We start from the raw sequence: 22,238 nt of genomic DNA on the forward strand, positions 1-22,238 counted from the left end.
TTTGTAAAATGGACTGTACAGTCTCTCAGTAACTTGAAAGTATATTGTATCTGACTTTTTTTTCTGCTATTATATAAGGACATTAGTATTCAGGATATTCTGTCATCATTCCACAAAACATACCTGCCATCTTTTTCAGAGAAATATTCATTATAAATATTGTACATTAGTGAATGAACAGTTCTAGTGTAATTAGAAAAGCCTTACTGTCCTTACAATTTATTATCATTTAAAGTCGTCTACGTGGACGTTATTTATTAATAGGACCTTGTACTGGTGTATTGGCACAGTAATGAGAGTTAATTCAGTAAAATTTCTTTATTTTATCACCTGTAGTAGCAATATCCGTACACATTTTACACGTGTTTCACGTATTAAGTCGAAATACGTATTTACACAATCTCTGTAATTGTAAAACGAAAAACATCTATTCATACTCAGAATTGAGATATGTATTCACATACATAGTGGTAATACTGCTGATGAGGGGCATGCTAGCCCGAAACACGTGTAAAATGTGTACGGATATTGCTACTACAGGTGATAAAATAAAGAAATTTTACTGAATTAACTCTCATTACTGTGCCAATACACCAGTACAAGGTCCTATTAATAAATAACGTCCACGTAGACGACTTTAAATGATAATGAGTTCTAGTGTAAGTTTAATATTCAAAAATCATTAAGATTTTGCTAGCAAAATGCATATGTAAATATCATATATAAAAGAAAAGTAAAAGTTTAATTATAACTTTTGAAGAAAAAGAATTTTTTCCAAATTTTGTAATTTTTGTTGCATATATCACTATAATTGACTAATTAAACCGTGTTTCTGCTTTTCATGCTGTTACTGTTACTGTTTCATATTGCAGTTTTAAAGAAATTTATGAAAGAAAACAATAACAAAACTTGTCTCACCAGAGTATCCAGTTTAGGAATCGAGCGAACGCATTGGTCTATCTCTTCTTGAGTAACTTCGACCACGACGCAGTTCTCTTCTTGCGAAGGTAGAGGACACAAGCCGTCTTGTGTCACCCAAGTATGAGTCTAATTATAATAAACAAGAATGAAATTTGTTGCCCACGAGAGGAAAAAAGAATTAAGTAACCATTTTATAGACTAAACCAGAAACACATGTATAAATAGGCTACAGCATTACTGTGAATGGAAACAGAAAAAAAGTAGAAAATTGCTTTATCCTGTTTCTTTTGTTGACAGAAAATTTTAGTACTTAAAAAGTTTCTTATACCAACTTAAATTAGTATCATCATATTGTTACATTGGTACTTTATGCTCTTTGACTAAATGGCTGCAGTGTTTGTGAGAATGTTTTAATACTTGATATATCAGAAAATGAACTTGTCAAGTATTCGTGTTTTTAGCAGAGTATGGGCAGTATAGCAACTCACATTAGTAGTAGTAATCCAAGGGGATGCTTGTTTTAAATTATTTCCAATGTATAAAGATCAAAGTAACACACAGAATTTAAGGAATAAAATTCATTATTGTGCGATCAATGAATGGATTTCAATAAAATTTTCAGAGCAGATTGTGTATGTGAAATGTGCTCAGTTGCATAAAAATTTCTTGCTTACAAAAATTATGAAAGTCAATGGCACTTATTACAACTCTTGGAAATGCCCCATTTGGAGTTAAATCTAGCATTGAGGAGACCCACAAAACAGCCTCCTCCCAAATTGTCCCTTAATCAATATCTTCTCAACTATCTTCATTGTATAGGGGACCTTGTTTTCTTTTAGACTATCATCTAAAATTATTAGTGACAACTATTCTGTTTATGTAATACATGTGCAAAGACAATGTGTGTGTTTTGTGGTTGGAATTATTCCTCCCTCCTCTATATTAAACTGTTCTGTACAAAAAAAAGAATGTACCATATGTATATAAAATAGCATTGTCTATTTCTGTCACTTGATTTTACACCTGTTTCTGGCTTAATACATATATAATTAAGTTCCGAATATTCTTTAGAAAAGAAATAAACTTGCCTATTTATTTTTTTAATTTGGTTCTATTTTTTAAAACAGTAAAGAATTTTCAAAGCATTTGTTATGAAGCTTAGAATAAAAATAACACTCCTATATAAAGTAATTGTAATAAAAATATTTCTATAAATTTTACTTAATAGCAGAAGTTTCTAAAATTAATTTAATGTCAGTGTTACATTGTTGTCACTGTCATGTTTTTAATGTTACATATTTTAAAATGTTGAAGATTTATCTTTCATTTGTTTCATTGTTACTGGTTCCATATTTAAGTTAGCTGAAATATTGTTGAGAATATCATCAAGTAAATCTTTATTAATTTCCTGATACTATCAAGTGTAGCCAGATAGCACAAGATATTTCCTATAAGTTCATTAATTGTATAACATAGATACAAAATATTCACGATTTGTAATAGAAGGTATGTAATGATGGAAATAATTAAAAAATATATGAATAGTATTTTATAACAATTGGCCTAACTATACAATAAGCAACTATGGAATAAATATATAAAAATGAAAAATGTAGAATACGGTAAATATGTAAGATGTTAAGAAATATTTCTGGTATTTCTGGATGAACCTACAACCCCTGACAAATTGCAGTGTGTGTTGTTCATGTTTGAATACAATTTCCTATTAAAACTGCATTTATTAAAAAAGAAGAAGAAAAGCTATAATATTAATGGATATGGTTTTATATATATATATACACACACACTAGTCTCTACAATTGTTTTTTATTCACACACAGGAGAAAAATTATGCCAAAATGTAAAGTATTGGAGAAAAGTTTTTGAACGTACAAATCACTAGGAGAAAGTATTAAAACAAGCTATGAAATATTGAATTCACTTATGCAAAATGTCAAATGGTGCATACAAACAGTTTAAACATTTTATGAATACTTCTGTACCCTCAGGACTCAAGTTGCAGAATATCATTCTGACATCAGAAGACTAATTAAGAAAATTCAGAGTAAATTTGCAAAAATTATTGGAATTTCTCTTTCAACAGTCTATTACAGCGTTTCTCAAAGTGGGCGATAATGCCTTCTTGTGGGTGGTGAGTAAATCTAGGGGGGCACTGGAGACAGGGTACTGAATGGTGATCAAAGGCAAAAGTTGGGGTCACTGACAGCTGTTCACTTTCCTCTGTTAAATGGATAAGAGGAAACATTGCGTTTAATGGTTTCCAGATGTTGAGAACAATGTACGGTAAGGACACAAAGTGTGAGATTCATAGAAAATTTTCCTAAGAATATTTCCAATCCTTTCTCACACAAGAGCTTAGGGATTAGGAGGTGTTGGGTATAACTTTATGGAACAAAGGGGGCAGTGGATCGAAAAAGTTTGAGAATCACTGGTCTATTATATGAAAAAAAAAAGATTACAAAGCGTGCTTTCTTCCACTGGACAGCATATCAATATTAAACAGACTAAAAACCTACATTCAGTCCAGTAAGGAAATTTAATACATCAACAAATGTTTTTGATCTCCATCTGAGACCTCCTTCAGGTTTAAATACATCGTGTGGTTGCATTAGAAATTTAATAAATCAACATTTGCTGATGTATTAAATTTTTTACTGGACTGAATGTTTTTTAAAAAACACCAAAAACTACAAAGATTAAAAGAGAAATTATTCAGGACAGAACATTTAAAAGGAAAGATTGCTCTGAGAAAAATTCTCATGTTCATGAGAAGAGCATCTTCAAAACAACTGAATGCAGAAAGTACCAAATACATATATATGATCGTACTGTTCACAACAGAGCAAAACAAAATGGAATTCTCTTTTTGCAAAGTGAAAACAAAACCATATCTGACAAAACAACAAATAATACTGCTTGCAATGGGCCAGTGTATTCTCGGGCGAAAGCCAAATTTGCATTAATTGCGGGAATGACATAAGGAAATCTGTCTGGAGGCACTTGCATGAAAAATTTAAAAATGACAGTTTGATAAGCAAAACAAAATTTCCAACCAGTTTCATGATTTGGGGGCTACATTTCAAACAGGAACCAGAAATAAGTTTATATTGAAGAGCATAATGAATGCTGAAGTGTATGAAGAAGTTTTAGAAGCCTTTCACCTTTCCATACACAAACAGTTTGGTGTTTCAGCAGGATAATGCTTCTTGCCATCAAGATCGACGAATCATAGTCTTTTTGCAATGTGCTTCCATAAATCCCTTTCTTGGCCAGCCAGTAGCTCATATTTGATTATTATTGAGAACATTTGGGCCATTCTGAAAAAGCTTGATGAAAAGAAGCCAACAATGAAACTGAAATCAAAGACTGTTCTGTATGACAGTTGGTTTGAAATTATCTAAGTATGTGCAATAACTTGGAAAAGTCCATTCCCATGAGAATTAAATGTTATCAGGGATATAAAAGGTCCAACTAAATAATGAAAAATGTTAATATTATTATTATTCTATGTCTGATACTTTTTTCCAGTGATTTGTGTCTTTCTTTCACAATTTGAAATTAAAAACAATCTTTACAGTATATATATATATTAACCATTGATTTGGCAAAATTTTAAAAAAATGTAAACAAACATGATTTAATGGTAAATCGCATTGTCGCATTGCATTTTATTCATGTTGGAATACTTTTGGCCAAGCATTGTGTACAGAAGAGAAAATACCTTACCAACGTAAGAATATCTAGCAATACAGTGCACTCGCCAATCCAAATTAATTATTGTACTGGGTTGTTTGGGTTAAATGGAGTTTGCTTTATAATTAAGTCAAAAATGACTAGAAAAATTACATAAATGTAGTATGTATGTGTATCATATCTTTAAAAATTTGTCAAATTAATATATATTATGTATGTTTTTGTTTTTGGCTGGAACATTACTAGCAGACAAGGACAACGCCAGCCAATGGGCCAGGGGAGGCAAGATGATGTAAATTGATAGAGGATATGAATTGTATATAGGTAAAATAAAAACGATTCATAAAGTTTTAATCATTTACTATGTACCGGAAAAGAAATATCTTAATTAAAACACTTTTTTTAACTTACAAGAAGCCTAAGAAGATTATTTTAATTAAAACTTAGCATTTAAATAATTTTTTCAAATTTCTAGGGGAGGGCAGCTGCCCCTCTGCCCCCCTGCCCCCGCTTGCTAGCAGAATGAAAACAGTTTGGATAGCACACAGTGCACAGATACACAAGTAGACACAAATTCTATGTCCATTTGCATTTTTGTTTTTATATATATATATTTTTCAATGCGACAACAGTACAGTATAATGTACAGTACATTAACGTAATTTTGGTAATATGTTGTAACCAGTCAGATCAATGTTTATGCAGTAAATAAGCCTGTTGTGATGCAATTCTAACCATTCAATAACAAGAAAAAAACTGATAAAATTACTATTACAGTATTATCAGCTCATATTTGATATAATGTTTTGGTCTTTTTATATATATTTTTAATCATTTACTCTAAGAAATTTATTTTATAGCAAGCAAAACAAATAATGTTACCTTTATCTCCGATAACTTAATCCTTTTCTCGGGTTCCTTTTCTAGCATACGTTTCAGAAGATCTTTTAGATTATTGCTTATCGCAGGCCTGTATGTAATTTTTAAAATAAGTAACACTTTTATCGGATCGTTTAATAACAAAAACGGCTTACTTGTCGGGAAACCCGAGCGGATCGTTCTTAATTTTATTATAAAGATTTAATATGTTATCGTCGTGAAAAGGCACTTGGCCGTAAACAAAAGAATATAACGTCACTCCCATCTGCCATATATCTAAAGCCTGAGGATCAGAACGAAATGTTGTTTTAGTTTGGTGACATTTCACAATTTTGTTTAAATTAGCCAAACTTTAAAAGCCTACCTTTCCACTGTATGTGTCCAGGTTCTCTGAAATGAAAATTTTTTTTAAAAAGTCAACATATTGATTTTCAAATACTTGATCTATTCATTTATAAAATCATTAATTTAGGATTAAAGTGATTTTGATATTGATCACTTGATTCCAAAAAAATAAAACCAATAGTTCTCCCTATTTAATTAGAAGAAAGGACAGATCTAATTAGCGAGAATAAATTACATTGGATAAAGTTTGTACTTTATCGGAATTATAAACATAGCTCCGAGGGACGTTTCGATTATTTATTTGACTTTGTAATATCCAAAACTCTCTCTCCTCGAGCGTAATTTAATAAATGTATCGATTATTATTTCGGGAGAAGCGAAGGTTAAATATTTGTAAAGATTAAACGAACCGTCCCGTGGATTTTTAATGCTAATCTCCGACTCTTCTTTAGTTTACAAGAAAGAGAGATGCTACCTTTCAGTGCTTCGGGTGCCACAAAGGCGGGCGTCCCGGCGGTGTCCGAGAGCAGGGCGTCCATTCCTTCGAACTGATTACACACGCCGAAATCCGAAATCTGAAAATTCCATGGCATTACTGAAAAATTTTTAAGAATAACCTATTCCAAAGAAGCGGGGACTACCTGAACTCTACCATTGTCATTCAGGAGAAGATTCGAAGGCTTGATGTCTCTGTGTACTATCTTCTGACAGTGTACTACAGGGACAAAGAAAAAATAAATGACAAAAGAATGTGTTTACTAACTCGTATGCATAAACAACACTTACAATATTCTATCCCAAAACCACATCTCTGAAATATTGCCACGCCTGCATCTCCTGTAACGGATTGTCTGTCGGGATTTCTACCACCGGCCTGTCCGAACAAAACGGAGGAACCAATAATTCGTAAACATTAAAGGCGTCCTGCCATTAACATACTTACCCCTTTTCTAATAACTCAAACACTGTAAATATTTAAAATAATAATTTAACTCTCTCGTGTTTTAAATTAATTGCGCATAACGTGGCTATTCTTACCCATGTATAAATTATCCTCGTCGGGATCATTTAAAACCTGAAAGTATAATAGACAGGGTAGGGTGAGAATCTACAGAGTTTATGGATAAAGTATTAATAAAATATACCTCTATTAAGTTCACAACGTTGGGGTGATTCAACTTCTTAAGAATGGCGATTTCTCTGTACACTTGCTCTATGGGATTTGTGATGCTCTTCCTTTTTCCGTCTCTGGGAGGAGGAAGGCGACCTTCGGAGAGTTAAAATGTAAATTATTACTTTCGCTTTATTACATTCTCCGCCGACGTATCGAATAACGTCTTTATCTCGTCCCACTTCACATATTTTATACATCTTTATATAAATATATAAAGAGAAAGGAGTTCCCTATACACAAACTCTCTTGTAGAAAGGAGCCTGTGAATATAAACACCGCATTACTACCTAAACAAACTGAATAATCGAGACGTGCGTCACGAGATGGGATTTACACACGGATTAAACACATGCTTTTCTTAGACTTTGTACTGGTCGTTAAAGTAACGAGAAGAACGACGCGTGGCTCCCATCACTCGCCGTATCGAACGAGAAAAAGAAAAGATTTTTGAAGGACGAGTATTTCCGACACCGGGGAGACAATACCCAGTTAAACAATAGCGTCACAAATCGACAGAAATTGCCGTTAAACATCACGGAAAATGGAAAGCGAGTGAATTGTAGTGTTATCGAAAGTGTGGCCTGTGTTACCGTCCGAGATATGACCCAAAATAATAATAATTTGGATCGTTACTTCGGTGCCGAGAAGGAAATCTCGCGTAATATGTGGGAAACGTAAAAAGCAAATGAAATTTGAATTATAATGGGTTCGAACCTACTCCTTTTTCCCCTCTCACGAAAATTTTAATAAATAACGATTACTTATGGTGATAAATGACGTCAGCACTGGAGGGGGAGGTTGAGTTTCGGCGGATGTCTTCCCCTCCCCTCGTCTTAATCATTATATAGTTTACGCATTTTGTTATATTTATTTTAAAATGTCTCGTATATTTCGTTTCTACTTAGGGTATTCGTCATTCATAAAGTGACGAGGCTTTAAAGAGGTCGAGTTTTGTTGGACGTCCGAAAAGGGGAGGAGGTGTAAAAATTTCAAGAAAAATACGGACAACCCCTAATATCGTCACAATGCCGGGCTGCAATTTTTAAAAAAATCACGTGACTTCCGATTCGTATACAGGTATACCTCGCCTTACGTCTGAAATCGGTTCCGGGAGAGGCGACGTAAGTCGAATTTACTTGCCAATAACGAACACTTAAAGACCGCTAAATAAGACGACGACACAGAAACACAGATGTTTTCACGTTTCGTTCTCTAGGATTTATGATGGTTATATTAACATTTACTGTAAATGTACAAATTTTAATATGATTTTATGTGCTTTTAACGCTTTTCTAGTGATATTACGACTTCAATATTTGTGACGGACGAGAGTGGCAATCTAAGTCTGTAATTTAAAAATTACAGCCCAATTACAGATAAACCTAACTTTAACCTCCCATAAAATTATCTTGTATCCCATATTAACACCACTCGAAATTCCGCATCACGTCAGCGTGAAAGACGATTTGACACGCTCTTCGTCTCCGAAATAATTGGAACCTTTTCGGAACCGGAATTTTAAAGCGCCAACGAGTCACCATTTTATCCATTTAAACTCTCCGAAGTCGCTAGTTCGCCAGACGGACCAGGGAAAAAGAAAAAATATATATATATTAAGTATACCCTATATTATATAAGGTATATATTAACGTAACAACGTCCTCGGCCGCATCGTAATTTCCGAATTTAAAACTAATTGCCGATTCCACCCACACGTTAAAGAAAAACATCCTATTCCTCTTTTGTCACGGTCACGCACGTGCGGGTCCTTAATAATCAACGTTCCTTCCGAGCGCGTGTCGCCAGCGATATTATTCGCGCCTCATTTACATTTTCTAATGGAAAGATGCGGAATAATCGTACGTGAAAATAAAAGGAATGACGTAACGCGTACATGCCGCATCGACGGCGCACGCGAATATCGCATTAATTACTTCCTAAATCCTTTTTTTTTTAATTACCAAACGAGTTAATTTAGATACGGAAATTCACGCGCTATCGATTCCAATTTTTTCCCTCTCAAGGTTAAAGGGATGGAAAGTGAAGTATGCGGCGCCCACTTTCTATAAGGTACTCTCATCTATCACTCTTCGTATCGTGCCAGAGTGGCACACAATTCCCCTAACTGCGGCAACGGAGAATAATCGTCCACTACGAAATACACGAGTTGCGACTCTAAATATTACCCAGATGAGATATAATCATTAACGTTCTAGCTCGATGCTTCATCGATTTTGCCATCTCCGATGTCGAGTGATTGTGCCACTCCAACGTCTGTATCATCGTTTATTTATGCGTTTTTTCCCTCCCTCCCCTCCCCTTTACGACATTGTAACGCCAAGTGTATGAAGTACACTTAAACTCCTCCACGGAGTTCGAGCATTCCTGGTTCTTATAAAGAAAGAGGGGAGGAAACACACTCACCGAACATTCCGGCTCTCTTCATCAGTTTCTTTTTCGATAAAATCTTCATTGCCTAATTGAAAATTGTTGTTATTTTTTTAAAATATTTCTCCCTGCCATCTTCAACGATGTAGTTTTTACACTTACATAATGGCTATCGTCGTCCTCGTTGTACGCCAATTTGACGATTCCGTAGGATCCCTGAAAGACCAAATCGATGCGGATGATTATTATATTGCTTTATGTAATATTATTCGTTTAATGCAATATTGAATGATAAACTGTATTTGGGTGTGGTCGCCCGTGCGTCTACACTGGGCGGGTTCGGTTGGCCGATAGTTCCTTACAAATTAAACGAAAATTCCTCCTCTTCCACAGAGGACAATTAAGTCGTTTCGGGTGAGGCGCTTTTAATTACCACCCCTTCGCCCTCGTAAAATGTTAAACACGTCTTTAAATTTATCGGGCGTGACCGCGAGAAGAATTTTTTACCATCGCCATTAAAAACTTCAAATTGTTACTCGCTTTGTGGACACGCACGCGTTTAAACGTCCCGACTTCATAAACACAAACACTCAAAAGAATATATAATTATATAATCGACGTATTATCATCATCATCTACCGAGTCAAACGGCATAAAAGTTATATATTTACAGAGCCTAATTAGGTTTAGAAGTAATTGGCAGGCCCAAAGCCATTGCAATTTGTAGCCTTCCGCGTTTCGAGGTGTAATAAATAAATAAATAAATAAAATTTAATTTCGAATTATTCTCGTGTTTAACAGAAGGCGAAGAATGTCTCGTTAGCTGACGTAACAAATTTGGCATGTATAATTGACTGCAGAATGCCGACGTTTTGAAATTTATTTTTGGTACACAATAACGAGCGTGTTTATTGCTGTGTATGTCATAATATACGTATCGAGTCTCTCCAGACAATTCGCTTAAATGACGATAATTAACAGTAGCTACAGGAATTTAACAAATTGTATTCAATTCATTAAGAACAATGTCCTCTCGGACGAGTCATCAGATATATTATTCTTCCTCCTCCGCCGACGTGGTTATGACACAATTACACTACTGTTGATAGTGTGAGGTTTCCAGTTACTCTAGGTCGATAACACTGGATGGTTGCCGAAGTTTCGAAATTATCCACCCAAATATAACAATTTTTGAAGATCGGACACGCGATATCGACATAATGGCCGATTGATTAACGTCGGGGCGCGCGTTAAGGAGCCGGAGCACCCACATTTGCACGGTGTGAAGGGAAATTGCGTATAAATAAAGTAAAATGTTAATTAGAAACGAAACGAATATTTTATATTTTAGTAAATCACACCGGGTTAATAACCGAAAAGAAAAAAAAGGTAGACAAATTAACTTACCAAACCAATTTCACCTTTCAAACGATATTGATTGAGCTGCAAGTAATTATGATGAGCTTCGATTGACACTCGACGACATTCGCGAGTATGGCGTCGAAGGTGGGGGGAAGAGCTGGGGGAACAGAAAGGGGAAAAGGGTAAAGAAGGATAAATCGGCCTTTCGTGACTGCAGTACACCATATGGCTGTCTTGGGACTGGCTGTAAGTTATTCTGGGTAGTCTGGATCGTGCGCATTTAGTAAACGTTCTAAGTGCACCCCACAATTCTTCCTCTCCGTCTTTTTCGTTTTCCACGTGGACGGGAAGTGACGTCTTTCTGGGTATCCTCTTCCATTTCGTGTCCAGCGTTAACTCGTCGACGGACCGAACCAGATCGCCTTCCGATCGAGCGTTTTCGTTTACAGAACACCGATCGAGTGGCACCCGATCCGAACCCCCTCCTCCCGTTCCATTCTCTCGATCGTCCTGGCGGGGGACAGAGTTCTTTTGTTCTTTATCATCGTCGTCTTCGTCATCATCTCTACTATCGGCGATTCTTGGCATAGCCGTTTCCAATTTCGGATATGCATTCTGTCCGTACGCCAGTTCTGTATCTTCTCTCGACTCTGTTACGCACTTCCTTCTGGACAAAAGAAGAAACTTATTAAACAATAACAACAACAAAAAAAAAACGTTATACATCCTGTTCCTCTGTATTGATCTTTGCTACTGTGTATTTTAATTGTTTACGGCACGCGATTCGTTTACTAAAACCCCCAATCGATGGAAAAGAGTAATTTTGAATGAAAGTTTTGTCATTAAAATTTCGTAAAGTATTTATATTAATGGTCGTTTACCGGAAACGCATTAGATAAAGGACCGGCCCCTAATTAAACCTGAAAAATATGGCGTGCATTGTTGCATTATTATTATTGTTTAGTAGTAAAAGCTTTACAACAACATAAAAAACCGAGATGATTTCCAGCAATATATTATTAAATATTTCTGGAAAGCCGCCGCATAAACGCCATCCAGATAACAATTGCTCTCCTTCGTATAACAATCCAAAACTAAGTTATGGAAACCAAAATCTTAGTTATTTCATAAATATTTCATCAAAACTTCCAAGAAAAAATCTTTATTATATTGCTGAAAAGCGGCAAAGTTCTCCATATAAATATTTCAGTGGCTTAATTCCGTTAGAAATGACCCAGTAAGAGATAAGCTTTCTAACAACGTCGCGAATCGGCTGCAAGAAAATGGATTCTAGAAAATAATTAAATTTCTCCCGAATAATTTTTTCCGTATTACCTTAAATAACAAAAGCAAAATGGAGAATAATTATTTAAAAAAAAAAAAAAATCTTCCACAGAATTTTTAATGGAAACAAATCGTTCACTTCAGATGCAAGTTATAAATCTTCACTAATCTTCAATTAGAAGAGGAATGTGCCACATTAAAAGAAAGGACTTTCGCAGGGAATGGAAAGGAAAAAAAATCCATATTATTTAATGAAAACTAAAGGAGGAAAAAACAGAAAGGAAGCGAATTGTTTACTCCGATTTACTCTAAATTTGAGCTGGAAAAGTTTTGAAAATTTGACGAAGTAAATTTTAATTATTTAAATGAACGTTTTCCCGACAAAATTTCAACTATAAAATAAATCGGGGAATAAATGATTTGCATTGTTTTGCTAAGTGAAAACCTAATTATCTCGGCATCGATCATTGTCACCGGATCATTTTAGTTAATGTCCGATAAACAAATCAATCTCTTCTCCCACTCTTCCAATAAGTGATTAATTCCACCTAATACTATTACTATATTATTATTAAACTCGGGCCTTATGGCGGGGGGACCGGCCAGGCCTCAAATTTACACCACCTCGTTATAAATCGGAACCAACTATTTAAGCTTTTCTTTTATGTTCTAATATACTAGAGACTTCGAAAATGGAAGGGTAGGAGCACAAAGGGCCCGGCGAAAAGATAGATCTTTTTTGAGGCCCTTAGTATACCTACCCGAACGTATATGAACAGTTACGATTACCACTAAGAGGTTCTAGACATCTCGGGAGTGTGTAAGACCCCGAAAAACCGAGGGGGCCCGAATAAATCGACCCACGTATACTGTATTAAGCTATATTCTGTAGTTTCAGTACTCATCGCGAGTAAACAGGAAGAAGATTTACGATTTCGCTACTTTAAATATTCGTAAAAAACAAAAAAAAAAGTTCTGTTTTTCCGCAGGAAAAATCATCAGAAAAATGGAAAGTTCTCTCTCTTTACTTTTTATTTCTTGTCATTAATATTCCGGAAAAGAGCGCTTTTCGTCTCAGGCATAAAACGGCATTTATATACATATATATTAAACTACGAACATTTTACTTGTACGTAAATACATCATCTTCGCCATTTAAACCGTAAATACCAGAAAAAATAAATAAATTGAAGAAGAGGAAATTGTAAAATCGATGTAAACAAGCGCGCAAAAACCAACTCGCTCTACTTTTATTATTATTATTATTATTATTATATAAATACGCTATTGTATCAACATGTATTATTCGGTATATCCAGTGGTGATATTCGAAAAATTTAACAAGGGGTTCGCTAGCAGAAAATTTTTCCCTGACAATCACCGACAAATGAAATGGAAGTTTTGAATAGAAATAATAAATACAACACCTTTTCTTGCAACCGTATATCGAACAATCAGTGGCGTACTTGGAACGTAACGAGCCATGGGTGAAGGGCAGGTAACGATAATATTTTAGGGCTGTCGACCTTTTTTTTTAAGCAGGGGTAATCTTTACCGCGAAATGACGCTTCTGGAAATACACACGTGTCATCATCTCTCGAGATACATTATACTTTTTTTTTTCGCTGTCCATAGCCCGACACGTGTTCGACAGCCATCTTGTATTATCTCGCGCGCGTGCCATTCTGGGATCTCTCTTATGACTGGATCAAGAACTCTCTTGAATCGATCGCGATTAAACCTCGATTGAAACGATCGAGAGAGATCGCACCAAGACATACTCCCTGACCTTGCTCACAATCTAGATTGAAATGCTCGGTACGAACGGGGTATAAGGCTCTAGTTTAGTAGAGTATAATACGCATATTTTAATATATTTAAAAAAAAAAAAAAAAAAAAAAAAAAAAACAAACCCACTGAGAAATGTTCCGTGTGTTTAACAAGGTTCGGGAAACTGAAAATTTTAACAACGGGTTCGGCCGAACCTGTGCGAACCCGCCGAATATCACCACTGGGTATATCGTAATATACAATGCAATTAATTAATTTCACGCCTCTGCAAGAAAAACATATATATATATATAAGGAAATGAAGTAAATTACGCAAAGATCTTCCGTATTTTTATACAAAAACGTGGATTTTTTAAAAGGTTTTTGTAGCAATTTTCTCGTCTAATCTTCCACGGAAATTGCCGAACTTCTGCCATTTTCTTGTAATTCTTAACAGCTGTGTGTGAATGGAGTATTTACAAGTTATTACTCTTGTAGCTTTCTTGTTAAGAAAAACTGCACACAATACTTTTTTTTCCTTCTAAAAACATGTCAAAAAAATGATCTTCCACTTCAAAATATCTCGGAATTAATTATAAAATACCTCTGGAACTATATATATACATTAAATATTTAAGTAATTGTTGTTATAATAACAATAACAATAGCTGGAAAATGTAATTTCTTCTGTAACTTCTTTTAAAAAAATGATAATAATAATAATAATAATATTGAATTTTTTTGAGAATGGGAATTAAAACATTTGTGACTGATATTTAAAACAGTAAACAAGATGCTATTTAAGATAATTAAATAAAAATATTACAGAAATTCGTAGTTAAACGATCGTAAAATTTTTCTTTATGCATTAAAGTATGATAGATGCAGAGAAATATTCAAAATATTACATTGTATTTGTAAAATTTAATATTAAAATAATAATAATAATAATAATAATAAGTTATTTAATATTTTGTACGATTCCTTCAATTTATTTACGCGTGTACGCGGTGCGAATGTAAATTCCCTTGTAGAATTATTATTATTGTTATTATACAGAATATTAAAAAATTCTTTTAGGAAATCGTGGAAAAGAATGATCAATCTTCCTTTAAATTCTTTTTATTGTAAGGAAAACTCGATAATAGTTATAATGTTTCCAGTAATTTAGAAGTTTAAAAAAACAAAGGTAAAATTGCATTGTTTGAGCTGATGTTACTTACAACAGGGAAGTTTTCTACGTTTTTAATTTCCTGTAATTGATGCCGTAATACTTTTCCAGCCTAATTCGTGTATAAAAAACCTAATGAGTAAATTAAGGTAATGAAAAAACATTAAGGAATAAAGGAAACACGAATTTCCTTAATCTATTCCTTCGGGAAAACCCGAAGTCCTTTGGCGTTTTCCCTAAAGGATCCTCTTACAAAGAGACTACACACGCAAGATTCTGTATACAAAGAGAGCACAAATGGGTTTACGAAGGAACAAACGGGGGAAAAACTGGAGGCAAAAAGTAAGCTAACTCCCTAAAAAGAGATTAAGAAAGTACCCAATGACCGACAGTATAGAAAAAAAGATCAATGAAAAGATTATTGGAGACTAGAGACAGGCGGCAAGATGTCGAAAAATCTCTATTAATTGTTACAAGTAAACGTCTTTTTGTAGTTATTGGGACATAGTTATAGATATTTAGACCTAAATATACACACACTACCCGTTACCCGATATAAAGACAAGGAGAAAAGGAGTAGATGTCAATCCATTATCAATCTATCGCCCGGTTAAACTGCAAGGACATTTGTCAAAAGGGTGGGAGAAAAGTACGTGTTAAAAAAAGAGGGGAGTGACACGCTTTACTTTTGTCGACGGATTGTCAACGGGGAAGAAAGTTTAACGTGTAGATTACGACTAATTTAATTACGTAACACTTCCCGACCACTGTGTGGTGTTTTAGACCACACCAAAGATGATTTTAGGGTTTTAGCTGCATTAAAATCTACGGAAGGAATCGAACTGATAAAAGCATCGAGTTAATTAAATTTGTTTGAAATCGGTTAACAGAAGAAGACCCTACTCACCTATGAAATTCTCCTATTTTTGGCGCTTTGACTTTCCTATTCTCCACGTCCGTCCACGTCTGACACAGGCAACTTGCGGCTGTAACAATACCGAACGGATAAAAATAATAATAATAATAATTGTTGGTTACCAAAAAAGTGGTGTTTGGTAACCACACGGCATCTATCGCTATCTACTACTCCCCGGTTCTATCGAGCTTCGCGATACGTCGCCACATGTGCAAAGGTTTCGACTCGGCCGCCGTCACGTGACGTTTATCTCTCCCGTCACGTGACTCGCAGAAGCCCGAGGTCTGTCGTAACCTCCGTACTGCATTTACATTTATTTTAAAAAAAGAGTGTGTTATAAATGACGTAGAAGAAGAGATTTGCCTAGTTTTATACCCTTATTATTATTATATGCTCTTGTTATGGTAGGGAGTAATTTCAAATTGTGATTTAGTTGTATACAGAAATATGTATCGTGCGTGCATCAAATCCAGTCAATTTATCCGGACTTTTTCCAATTTACTTTCTAGAAATATACTAAAACTTTGCGGAGGAAGATCGTTACAATCGAAGGTAGAACATTCTCTACCGAGTTGCTTTATTTAAAAAGAATAAATAAACCAATAAAGCGCGCGTATACGTACGAAGCTTCTTATAGTTTCCCTTCTGTTCGGTTAAAAGAAGAGAAAAATATACAAATATGTACTTAACATCTCCAATTTCCTTATAGATTTTCCTTAATTCCTTTCAGTCCCGGAATTTTTATTTCTTTTCCTCCTCCTCCTCCTCTTAAATTTCCTACCTCTTCCTTCCTCATTATCCATTCCCATCTCTCTTAATTCCAAGTTTATATAATATAATTCTTTTAAATAAATTCACTCCCTTAGAACCCTTTTACGTTATTATTCGTAAAAGCCACTAATTGTTTCATCCGCACCCTTCTCCTATTGAAACTCGTCCAACTTCTTAATTTATCGGCTACGAGCCAATTAAATCTCGCAACACAGAAAAATCCACTCGACTTTATTTTTGCCTTATTAAACAATATTAAATCTCCTTTAATAACCGGAGCAATTGTAAATAAAGTAACATCGCCACCGAGTATCCATCCCTTGGAAGGGGAATTAAATCCGATTAATGGGAATTAAATTAAAAATTCCAAACTACAATTAAGATGCGTAAACGTAATTAAAATTCGAGTTTTATAAACTAACAATCGATATTTTATTTAATAAATATTATTGTCATAACTGTAGAATTGTATACAATATATATATATATATAAATTATATAATAGTCCTACAGGTGTTTGGGAATATCGAATTTTGTTACTATAGCAACGATCCGGTAGTAGATATACAGATGTACCCTCTTCCTTTTATACGTTTTAATCGATGTTTTGTACAGTACATTCCACTTCCGTGTGTGCCCGTTTAATGAGTGGAGTAAACAATTTACGAATGCGTGCAGAATGCCAAACGTCTGTCGCTCTTCCTAAATGAATTGAATTCGGGTTTTGTGCCCAACTTCCGCCATTGTTAAAACCCGTGTTAAACTTCCCTACTTCAATATTTACATATTTATTTTCGCATCCCGCGACTCTAAGTCTTCTCCAGTTTCGGTTAAATCGATACACTTTACATTGTCTACACACACACACACACACAAAAAGTAAAGCTTTTAATGTTAAGTGATTTCGTGGTATCCGTTTCTAGTTATTAAGAATTTAATACGCTTCGATAGCAAATTATTTTGTTTTCTCTCTCGCAATTTTCTAGAAAGGATCATCGCGGTCGCAATATCTTACCGAGTGGTAACGCTTCGGCACTTCTAAACTTAATAAGTCAAGTAAGCGATAGATTTTTATTACTTTCTTTATTTGTCTATTAGTGTTTCTCGTCGTGAAATGTAGCCTATCTTCGTCCCACATCCTCGATATTTGTGCTCCCACTCCGTCTACAACTGCGTTTTTGAAACATCCTCCTCCTCCTCCTCCTCCTCCTCCGCATCATTTGAAAGTTTTATGATGGTTATCCAAATATAATGATATTACTCTCTTCTATAAGAAAAGAAACAATAAAGAAATTGGAAGACCTTTCCTCTTGCAAAAAATGGAAAATATTTACCGAATGCATCTCTAAAATTTCAATTGTAGAGTGGACGATTTTATTATACTTATCGATAGTTTAGGACACTAACTCGCTGTTACTTTTAAAAAATAAGATAAATTACTGGAAGTAAGAGTAAAAATTAGTACGAGTTTCGTAGAAACTAAATGTATGACTTAGTTTCTATGTTAAAAAATCCGAAATTTATGCTCCGTCTTGAAAACATTTCAATTAAGCGTAACGAGCGAAGCCGTGTACAAACTCCTCTCTCTTCGTAATTGCATTCGTAGTCGTTACGTGATCGAGCAAAGCAACGATTGCAACTTCTTCCTTCGTTAGTGAATCAAAAAGATTAAACGAATCTTTCCTGGACACGAATCTGAAGTAGTAATCTCTTTAATGAACACTTTGGCCTTCGGATCGATATCCTATACGCCTTAGCTAGAAATTTCCTGTACACGAAACGTGGCGCAATTTTAAAATACGTATACGTAACTATAATAATAAATTAAGAAGTAAACAAACAATTTTTAAATAATAAACAGTAGTACAGAAAATGTAGGAGCGGTGTTCCTTCGGAGGAATAGAGCAGGTGTGGAATAGTGTTCCTTCAGAGATTCCACGTATAGAGAGATTCCTTTTTACCATTATTTTTCTTAAGAATTTAACTTCTTTTCTGTGCCGTCGATAACATCTAACCGAAATTACTCGGTAAACAATTCGATTAAAGTTTATTTAGTTATCGTTTCCGCGCCATCACTTCATTGTCAACAAAGTTCCATCCGAGAGGAGAAACTTTCGCTGCAGATTCGATTCGAAAGTACTTCTTAAAAAAGAAAAAAAAAGTGTCTATAATAATGTTGTGCGGGGTGAATGCGAATATCTATACTTTAAAATAACACAAACAGTAATAAACAGTCGAAGAAAGTAAACAACGTAAAAATTCTACCTTGTGTACTTACAGAAAATCGATTTTTATTGACGTTTCCTCGAGTTTCTCGTCCCGATATCGATGTTTAGAGACACGTTACTTCGGGATTATCACACTCGCACACGAATCCATTAGATAGTTTATGCGATTCTTTTATGATGAAAAGTTTCGAGCGTTACCTATAATACACCGGAATATTCTTCGATGGTTTGCTGCAAGAAACGGGTGAATGATCTTTCACCCGTTCATCCAAAGTAATCCGTCGGGTGCACCAGATTCGATGCACAGTAGTCGGAATTATTAATAACTAAGGTGATTAATAATAAATTACCGAAGTTCTCCAATCGTGAAATGAAATTAGCTGTCGCCGGTGCGTAGTGTCCGCACCTAGGAACCAAGACCTTTAGTTTTAAAATGGTAAAGATCTCGGATAGGAAAAGGAACTCGGCTAAAAAAGAAAACAAAGATAACATTTCACAAAACGGATGTCGAGGAGGGAAAAAAGTATACGCTGTCTGACAGAGATAAAACGAAACGTTTTCAAATAGTAGTGGACTAATCTATAAATCTATTGAGTAGAAGTGAAATAAAAAATAAAAATGGCGGCGGCGGCGTTAAGTAGAAGTAAAAGAAAAATATTCCGTTAAGCAGATTAGTGGGATATTCTTATCAATAACCGATTTAAGAACGAATATTCTATTAAAACAGATATTTAAGAAAAAAAAAATCGATGGCAAAGACACGACAAAATATATGTATAAACAGAAAGTTATGAGAGAGATTTAAGAAAAGAGTATCTTGATGAATTACCCGAGATGGACAGAGAGTGTTCTATCTAAATTGAAGAAGATTACATAGAAATTATGAAGAGACGAATACGTAATGGTGAGTAAAAGGGATGAGATGAAGAGGAGGAAGAGGACGATATGGGAGAAGGAAAACACACACGCAGAAAAAGATGTAGTGTAGTCAAAGAGAATAAGGGGGAAATAATAACGTGAAGATAGAACGAGACATTCTAGTATAATGCGAAAAAAAAAAGCATAATATTGCATTACTAGAAGGTATTTGTATAATTGGAAAGTGAGAATTTATAAACAGATGAAAATATTAACGGATTAACGCTTTCGTTTGTTTACGGATCTAATGGATTAACGAAGAGAAGGATTCATTAATTATACAAGACCTTTAAATATGTACTGTACATACCAGGATTTAGATTTAAGGAAAATAAATTGCAGAGAATTTCTGCTCTACGAAATTGAATCAAAAATATATTTCCTTTACGGTAAAATAGAGTGAAGATAGCCTAATCCGATCCTCTCATTTTCTATCCGCGCCAATAATTCCTAAAAATCGTTTTATATTTTCCTATTCTTTCTGGATACAAGACTCAAAGAAATCCTCTCTCTCTCTCTGTATCTACGTGGATCGTAGGAGATGGAAAATTTCCCTTCCAATTATATTTTAGTAAACCGGTTAAGTGAAGCGTAACGTTATTAAACTATTCATTAAATAATTCTAAAGAAAGGAAAATTTATTGGGTTATGGTAATCTAATTATCTTATACGGTACAAGTATGTATAAGCTGCGTATAAATCAATTGTCTTCGATTTTTCTTCCTGTTTAATTTCTAGCCACAAAAACTAAATCAAACTACATAAAAATTTGATTAATTAATGATTAAAATTCGCTCTTGTTTTTTATTTCAATTCTCCTGTTTCTTCTGTGTTTTTTTTTTTTTTTCGAATTGCTTGTAAAAGTACACCGTCTCCTCCCACGTGTATTTAATCAGGGTATTCCTTTTTACTTCTAAAATATTCATTTCTAATATTACTCAACATTAATACATTCATTTTTTTCTTATTTTGATTAGTCAAATTTCCTGTTATTCCATCTGTTTACTATACTGTTCCTTGTTTTCTTACCTATATTTAGTTAGCTACGCCCTTCTTCCTCTTGTTAAACAATCCTCCTCCGTCTTTAATAAAATTTTAATTTAATTCTTTTAATAGTAATGTATATCTTTTTTTTATTTTTTATTTTCTGGCAATTTACTAAACTTTTATCTTATACTTATTCGGGAAAAACACCTCCCGAAACGTGCCTATCTCCGTCGGTTAGCGCTCCTTTCTCCTGTATCCATTTAGTAATGTTTGTTTCTTCCTATCTGTCTGGTAAATGCTCCTTTTCTTCTATTTCCATTTAGATTTTTTTTTTCCTTCCGTATCTATTCGGTAGGCAATCCATTTTCCTCTCCTGTTTATCGGACTAATCTGTTTCTCTTCCACTTTTATTTATCTCCCGTTTCTCCTTCACGTATTGTTTGTAAGACAGACCTAACAGCGAATTATTCTGGTCAAATAATCTAAGTTTTCTTTAAAAGAAATAAATAAACTTTCCATAATTTAATGTATAAGTATATAGAAACAATTCGCTAGACTATAGATCAAAGGAGAAAACACGTAAAACATTAACATAGTTTACTACAGGGAGGTGAGAAGCCAAGTACTGACGTAACATCAACCATTTTATTTGGCGACATTTGGAGGTTTGCCAAGTGTTGTTTCCAGGCTTTTTGTTTTCCTTTTAACCTTTGGAGAATTGAATGGGCCTTGTTTACATTGTCAAATCTCAAAAATATCGCATTGTTTTAACAATACCTACCGAGTAAACTCTGATATAGCCTACGTAAACACGCCTCGACTAATATCGTAAATCAATAGATTCCTTCTACTGTAGCGAAGATAAATTGGGGAATTTAGCGAATATTTAAGAGAATCTAAAACCCTTAATAAGTGATTATTATTATTATTATTTCCAGAGTCACGTGACGTGGCCGATGCCGTAAATTGAAAGAGACGGGGGGGGGAATACCCCGATGAAAATTGGCATTCGTCCAACGTTCAATCGATTGTTATTCCCCTATTTTTCCTCTTAAACTTCTTTTATTTCCTTATGCATCTGGTAGTACTAATACAAAAAAGCGCAATCCGTCTGCCTGTTTGTCTGTCTGTTTTCGGTATCAATTATCTTTACGCAATTAACTTGCCATTTTCGGTTAATTAAAACGGCTAATATAGTTCTGTTGACCGCAGCCGCGCGACCTTTGAACCGTAATAATCTATCAATCAAATTTCTCGAAGGTTTCTCCTCCGTTTTGTTTTTTTTTTTTTTGCTAGCAGGATATTAAAAAACACGTGACTTAACAATTAGTATAAGGAAAAATCTAAACAGATTTATCGTGTTTTCTCTAGTCGAATTAATTTATCTCTTCCTTATTGTTTGCTATTATA

General features: G+C 34.4%; 1 protein-coding gene across 1 annotated transcript in view; it reads right to left on the reverse strand.

The window, feature by feature from the left end:
* Positions 1-22,238, reverse strand: part of LOC136980966 (calcium/calmodulin-dependent protein kinase kinase 1) — a 50,326-nt gene that overhangs the window by 1,924 nt on the left and 26,164 nt on the right. The window contains 14 exon segments of the mRNA XM_067277167.1: positions 919-1,047; positions 5,518-5,605; positions 5,670-5,797; positions 5,879-5,904; positions 6,335-6,434; positions 6,501-6,638; positions 6,640-6,733; positions 6,803-6,824; positions 6,898-6,934; positions 7,005-7,126; positions 9,458-9,509; positions 9,584-9,637; positions 10,829-11,450; positions 15,916-15,994. Of these exon segments, the coding sequence (XP_067133268.1) occupies positions 919-1,047; positions 5,518-5,605; positions 5,670-5,797; positions 5,879-5,904; positions 6,335-6,434; positions 6,501-6,638; positions 6,640-6,733; positions 6,803-6,824; positions 6,898-6,934; positions 7,005-7,126; positions 9,458-9,509; positions 9,584-9,637; positions 10,829-11,450; positions 15,916-15,994 (1,691 nt within the window).

This window comes from Centruroides vittatus, unplaced genomic scaffold (assembly GCF_030686945.1).
Source record: "Centruroides vittatus isolate TY-2023 unplaced genomic scaffold, ASM3068694v2 contig_738, whole genome shotgun sequence".
Classification (NCBI taxonomy): domain Eukaryota; kingdom Metazoa; phylum Arthropoda; class Arachnida; order Scorpiones; family Buthidae; genus Centruroides; species Centruroides vittatus.